The sequence below is a fragment of the Hevea brasiliensis genome, chromosome 16 (genome assembly GCF_030052815.1).
Source record: "Hevea brasiliensis isolate MT/VB/25A 57/8 chromosome 16, ASM3005281v1, whole genome shotgun sequence".
Classification (NCBI taxonomy): domain Eukaryota; kingdom Viridiplantae; phylum Streptophyta; class Magnoliopsida; order Malpighiales; family Euphorbiaceae; genus Hevea; species Hevea brasiliensis.
In genome coordinates this window covers 70780028-70787317 of record NC_079508.1, presented here as the reverse complement: position 1 = coordinate 70787317, position 7290 = coordinate 70780028, and the positions used below count along the sequence as shown (strand labels likewise).

General features: G+C 31.6%; 1 protein-coding gene across 1 annotated transcript; it reads right to left on the bottom strand.

Annotated features, from left to right (window-relative positions):
- On the bottom strand, window positions 1-2513 carry LOC110637007 (GDSL esterase/lipase At1g71691). The gene is made up of 5 exons (XM_021786922.2): window positions 1935-2513; window positions 1257-1384; window positions 918-1157; window positions 485-740; window positions 1-384 (listed from the first exon to the last, which is right to left on the bottom strand). The coding sequence occupies exons 1-5, from the start codon at window positions 2290-2292 to the stop codon at window positions 152-154; spliced, it is 1215 nt and encodes a 404-aa protein (XP_021642614.2). The 5' UTR covers window positions 2293-2513; the 3' UTR covers window positions 1-151.
- Window positions 2514-7290: the final 4777 nt, after the last annotated feature.

Below are 7290 nucleotides of genomic sequence, written 5' to 3'. Positions count from 1 at the left end.
TCAACAAGTAAAAGATACCTATATCACCAAATTGCACAATCCAGTCTTGAGAATTACATGGATGTTACACACAAAGAATAGGCAAACGTAAAACTCCAGGGTTAAGCGAACAAATGAAGAATTCAGCATGTTTAAAGCTTCTGCACTCAAATTATTTCAACTCAGGATCAACCATGTCCTTCAGGTTCATGGGATAGCACATTTTCGCGTGCAAGCCGTTCCACACATTGTCTGCCAAAATGGCATTCACCCCATCAGTTGGATGGTACTGGTCCCACCAGATATGATTGGAAGCATTCCTGCAAGCCATTTCTGGCGCAATGCACATGATCCAACCCTTGTACTTGCCTAACCCACAGCAAGCATCAGTAGTCACATTAAAACCTGAAAAACAGAAAAAATCAGGTATAAGATGCAGAAAGGCTAAACAGATCAGCGACAAAAAAGGCCATAAAAAGAAAAAAAAATAGTCTAAATGTCCTACCATAACGATCATGATTCTTAATTATATCCATGGAACCTTCATACAGGTCACAGAAAGTGAGCTTTGCATCAGGAAGCTCCTGACCAAGCTCCTCAATCATGTATCTCATGAAAAAGTTGTACTCCATAATCATGTCATTTATCTCTGTGATACACTCTCCATTCTTGCTGTTGTGCCTCCACAAGTAGTGAGGAGCACAACCAATTGGTGCTAGTCCCATGACCACCACTTTCCTCGCACTCATATGGTACAAATTCTGCATCATCACCATTAATGAATCAGAAACTTCAAATGCATATAAAAAGATAACGTCTAGAAGCTCAAGATCTTACCAACTAAATATAGCTAAGCCATAACTTAATTATAAGCAAAATCTGTGCAAGCAACCATCCAAGCACACAAACAGTTAATTAAAGATGTGAAGATCACTCACCTTAATTTCATGCCTTACTGTTGATGCTAGGAACTGGCTGAAACTCCATGGGAGGTACAAATTTTGTACATTGGATACATTGCGGAGATAGTAATGTATGTAATCATTGATTCCTATCGAGATATAAAAGATGGAGTTGGAGATGAGGTCGTATGCAGTATCCTCCCCCAAGCCTAAGATAAATGACTGTAAGGTATCTGAAAACTGCTGAATTTGTTGGGTGAAGGAGATTCTTTGACCCTGTATATAAATTGCACCATTGCAGATAATTAAGGTTTACAACAAAGAAATTTCCATTCGATTGAAACTTAGGAACATTCTTGGAAGTGAAGGGCATACCAACTCTGATCCACTTGAGAATATTATTCCAGCACCAGCAGATGCATAATTCACTCCATGAATCATATCTTCAACAGTTCCCATCTGCCCAAGATAACTTGGTACCAAGGGAAGTCCAAGGCGCAATGCTGACTCAAAGTATTTAGAAGATATTAGCTTAATCACAGAAACCCCGAAGCAACCAACCAATTTCAAAAACAAAACCCCAAGCAAGATATATTCAAACTGCAAATTTTAAAATTCCACTTATCAAAGACTTCCTACAAGAGAAACGTAATCAATATTTATTTCCAGTTTAGCAAGAAACGCGAATGATCCATTTGGTTGATTGGCAAGAAAATAGGAATTCAAATGCTTTTTGGCAAAAAATTAACTCTAATTCTCCAAGACCTGGCCTCAAGAAACCGAATCTCTGAAAGACGAACGAAATCCCACATTTCATTTGTCGTGAATTTCACCAGTTTCTTAGAAAGAAAAAAGGAGTGCGCCAGAGAGAAAGCACCCATAAAATCAAGTAAACAAAATTAACAAAGACAAGGAAAAACTTTAACCCATCAAGAAAACCCCATATTTCATTTTCCTCTTTTTTCAATTCCATCTTTCTGAGTAACCCCAAACAAGGAAAACAGGAAGAAAGAAATAATAATAATTCTTCAAGAACCAAGAAAATAAAATTACCCAGATAATCAACAGGGATTCTGCCATTGGAAAACCTTCCAGTGGGCTTGTGTGTGTCAAAATCTCTACCATAAGGAGGGCGGTCAGCACGAGCAAAGGTACCAAGGTAATTATTGGTGCCGCAGTCAACAGAGGAATCGCCGATGATGAAGAGAGCGGGCACTAAGCGACCGGTTAATGGCAGGTTTGATGGTGGCGATGGAGAGATTGAAGAAGGCGGTGATAGAGACGGGGTGTGAAAAGGAATGAGATTCTGAGAGAAGTTGCGGAGTTCTCGAGGGACTGCAAGACTTCTTGTCTGCGTAATGAGTGTGGAGATGAGAATACAGAGAAAGAGAACAACAAGACCGGTAGACATTGTTCCCTTCTTCACAGAAAGAGAGATCAGAAGTGAGGGAAATTGGCGGGTAGGGAGGAGATTTGAGTACTGAAAAGTCTAAAATAACCTGGGAAGTCAAGTCCCCCATCTAAACGGTTGCGAGTCGCACATCGGGAAAGGAACTTGGGCTATATCCTGGACTTTTGAGACAATGGGTCGGATCTATTAAGCCCAAATTAAAGAACCCCATGAAAAGTGCAAGATCCATCTCTTTTCACGTGTGGGCTTGAGTGATAGTGAAGGATTATTTATAACTTATCCAAGAAATGGAGAAAAGGACGACAATGCAGCCTGACACGTGTGCAACTACTTTGCCGACCATAACGGTAACAGAATATCAGCATCTGCCATCCCAACGGCTAGAAAAGAGGAGAGCGTCCTTTGAAGGACCGACACGTTTTTGAAAAAAATAAATAAATAATAATAATAATAATGAAAGTGAACTCTTTCTGTTATGACGGTGACTTTTTAATATCACATTAAACAAGTTAACACCCATCGTTAAGCACAATAATTAACTTTGTTTACTGCGAGGGCTACAATGCTCACATCAGACAATAGCATATGGTGCATTATTTTTTATATTTATGTGAATTTTATTTTTCATATTATAAAATTTTAAATTTAAATTATGATAGAATTAAATGAATTTAAAAAACTCTTAAAATAAATTATTGACATGATTTAAATCTGTCAATTTATTTATTTTTCAAAATAAAATATTTAAAAAAAATCAAAAAATATAACAAATAAATTGCATATGTAAATAGTAATTTTTTCTTAAAAGGAAACAAATGAATGCAGGGACATAATAGGAAAGTCAGAAGCAAAGGTGATTGGAAGGGGTAGGTATGGATAGCAAAGCAGAGGCCCACACCTAGTCCAGTGGCAGTAACAAAAAAGAGAAAGCTTGTTCCCTGCCCTGGTGGAGGGGAAAAGAGAGGTAAGGAAAGGTAGCTAGTGATGATGTTACTGATAGCTTGTCGAGTGTGACACCCATACAATAGAAACATGCCACGCGCCATACTCTCACTCGACGAATATGGTAGGTATGGTCACCAAAATTCCTACCCACTTTCTTCATAAGCCTGTTGAGCTAGCTTCCTTGGATGGGCATTTGCTCCATGTACACTATTAATGTCTATTTTTATCACCTTTATTTTTTTTTTAATTTAATATAAGTATAATATATTGTAATAATACTTTTAAATTATACAAGCTAGCGAAACATAATCATTTTTCATTTCTTATTATAAAAATAATAAATTTTATATTAGGCTCTCATTTTTCTTATTTCTTAAAGAAAACAAAAATTACTCTTAATTGATTATCATGCAAAATTTATTATACATACTTTATTCCTATATTTGGAATATATAATTTTATAAGAATTCAATTCAATTGATTTATTTTGATCAATTCTTATATTTATGATGAAAGAATTAAATTATTTTTAATTAAAAATTTTTTTATTAAAAAATAAAAAAATTAAGAATGATAATATGAAAATTCAATTAAATTTTTTTATTGTAAATAATTTATTTCAAAGGAAAAGCTTATAAGATTTTGGCCTGTTCGAATGAAATAGTATTTATTTTATTGTTTAGAGGTTAAGAGATTAATTTATGAAAAATTACTCTTTTTAATTTTAGAAATTGATAGAACATTTTAATTAAATTAACAAGATAACATAATTATTTTTAAATTTAATTATTAATTAAATAATTATTTTTATTAAAAATTTAAATATTAAATTATTATATAAATAATTAATCACTGATAACTAATATATAATAATTAAAGTTAAACAGGTCTTTTATATTGAAATTTGGGCCAACTCTATGAATTTGCATTTAAAATTATGAGAAGTGGGACAGTGCCCACATGGAGAGTTAGTCATGATATAATTGATGCAGCTAGCTCCCACACATTAATCACTTTATCCTGTATAATAATATATTTATATCTTAAAAATTAATTAGCACTCATCAATAATCACAAAAATAATGCAACCACTATAGCTAAAAAGGGAATAATGAGGGACCTCATTAGAGGCCCACGAATAAAAACCTTTTTCTTATTGTATCATGCATCATAATGCAATTTCCCATATTTTGATCACCTAAACATGGTCTGTTTTTCTCCAATCTCCATGCATGGAAACTCTCGTTCAATGCATCCACTCTCACCATAATAAAGCTTAGCTCATGGGCACATCATTAACGACAAACAAATCATTATTTTGTTAGGGTAAATTAAGCTAAAGTACTCTTAATTTTAAAGCAAAACAGAAACACGTGAATGCTGAGTACTTTCACAGATTTGTCATATGGATTTGAGACCTTTTTCTGTTGGGTAGGCTAAAAAAATGTGGCCACTCCAAAACCACCATAAAAACAGAGAAAATGGAGTTTATGTGCTTAGCCTAGTAGATGCATGCTAGCTAATTTAGTTGTAATTATATTTAATATTTACCTTAATATATAAGTTAATTAAATTAATTTATAAGAAAAAAATTAAAAGGATTAGATTTTCATTTTAATGCTTATAAGTTAATTTAATAAAATATTTTACAATATTCTTTTCATTAAAATTTTATAATAAATCTTATTTAATAAAATTTTTAATTATTTTAATAATAAATATATTTATAAATTATTTTTTACTAAACGTATTAATTATTTATCAGTCACTCATAAATATTTTAACTAATTAAAATTTTAAATAATTATATATTTAAATTAGATATGTATGAATGAGCAACTACTATTGTGCGCACAGTGGGAGGGGACACAAGAGATTTTCCGATCACAATTGGATTACACCAAGGATCAGCCATAAGCCCTTACCTTTTTACATTAGTTTTAGATGAACTGACGAAACCTATACAAGATAGTATTCCTTGGTGCATGATGTTTGCGGATGATATTGTTCTGATAGATGAGACACGAGAAGGAGTCAATAGGAAGCTAGAACTTTGGAGAAGTACTCTAGAGTCAAAGGGTTTTAAGTTAAGTAGAACGAAGACATAATACATGCATTGCAAGTTCAGTGAAGGCCAAACTGGTGATAGGGAAGGAGTTAGTTTGAATGGAGTGATACTGTTCCAAAGTAATCATTTTAAATATTTAGGCTCAGTCCTTCAAGTAGATGGGGGATGTGAGGAGGATGTTAGTCATAGGATTAAAGCCGGATGGTTGAAGTGGAGACGTGCCACGGGAGTTTTATGTGATCGTAAGATTCCCAATAAATTAAAAGGAAAATTTTCTGACCATACCATAATGGCTATTTTATATGGTAGTGAGTGTTGGGCACTGAAAGAGTTGTATGCATCTAAGATAAGAGTTGCCGAGATGAGAATGTTAAGGTGGATGAGTGGCCATACTAGACTAGATAAAGTCCGTAATGAAAGTATTAGAGAAAAGGTAGGAGTGGTGTCAATTGAAGATAAGTTGAGAGAAGGGAGATTATGGTGGTTTGGTCATGTGAAGCGTAGACATACGGAGGCTCCAGTTAGACAAGTAGAGCACATTAGTTAGAGAATAGAAAGAAAAAAAATGGGTAGACCTAAATTGACTTGGAGGAGAGTAGTACAACATGACTTAGAAGTATTACACATTTCTGAGGATTTAACCCAAAATCGTTCAGAGTGGAAAAAGCGAATCCATATAGCCGACTCAAAATTTTTGGGATAAAGGCTTAATTGAGTTGTATATATTTAAATTAATTTTTATAAATTAAATCAAACACTCCCTTAATCATAATATTTAATAATGATTATAAAACTTTCATACATTGCGGGCAAATGGGTTTACAATAATTAAATTTACTTCTTAATGCATTATATAAAGTTTTGAGGAAATATTCTAATAGTTGGATAAAAGTTAAAATTCTTTTAAACATCATTTAATAATAATAATAATAATAATAATGAATAATGGAATATAATGATTCGAATAATAAATGTGATATTTTTTTTAGAATAATAATAATAATAATAATAAAGAGATATTAAAGAAATTTTTACTAAAAAAATAAAATTAAATGGAAAGAGCTAAATCTAGTCACAGGTGTCAACTGTACCTAAACTAAGCTGGAAAAAGCAATAAATAGTCTACTATAGATCAGCTGGTGAACGGCCGTTAGTTAAAGAGTCCGTTAATACGATGAGTACGTTCGTCGCTGAAAAATCGATCCGACAGGTAACTATAATTAATAATACATCGTACCAGGTGGCATGTTTTGGTCTGCTCGTGTTCAACGGATATATATTTGCTTTTTGCATGACAAAAATAGCCTTCTCAATCTCAACAATATTGAGATTAAAATGGATTATATCTCAACGGATATAATGGATTAAAAAAAATATTTTTTAAAAAATTATAATTTTAATAATATATTTAATATTGTCAATATATTTATAAATATATTTATTAAAAATTATAAAGTTTAATGTCATTGAAAGATGATTTTTAAAATAATTTAATTATTTTAAATTTTAATATTTAAAACATTTAAAATTTAATCTTAAATCATAATTTAATATCATTTAACTAATATATTTATAGAATACTTTTCTCTAAAGTAATTTTAATAATAATATCAAATATAATCAAATTAGAATCAACTCATTTTAAAAAAAATTATATGAATTTAAACTAATTTTAAATTAAAATTTAATTATTATTTTTTTTTAAATTAATTTTTTTAGATGAAGGAAGACAAACAAATCCGAGAGAACATAACCAATCATCCCTTGTTGAACATAGCTCTAGGACAAGGTAAACCTTGAACATCCTATTTTCCCTCTCATCAGATGAAAAAAGCTCTAACACAATCTTAGAATTAAGTTTCATAATCAATATATGCACATTTATCTCCCAAACTACCTTTAATCGATGAAAGAAATTAAAAATTTATTGACATATTTTTGAAATTAATTTAATTATTATTATTGTTATATTTAGTATAAATTAT

Bases quoted from the DNA above. Each gene is read 5' to 3' on its own strand.
- LOC110637007 (XM_021786922.2), bottom strand. From the start codon at position 2,292: ATGTCTACCGGTCTTGTTGTTCTCTTTCTCTGTATTCTCATCTCCACA. The intron at 1,385-1,934 runs GTAATTTTATTT...ACTTTGAGTCAG, and splicing joins AATCCCTGTTGATTATCTGG to CATTGCGCCTTGGACTTCCC. The intron at 385-484 runs GTAGGACATTTA...TCTGTTTTTCAG, and splicing joins TAAGAATCATGATCGTTATG to GTTTTAATGTGACTACTGAT.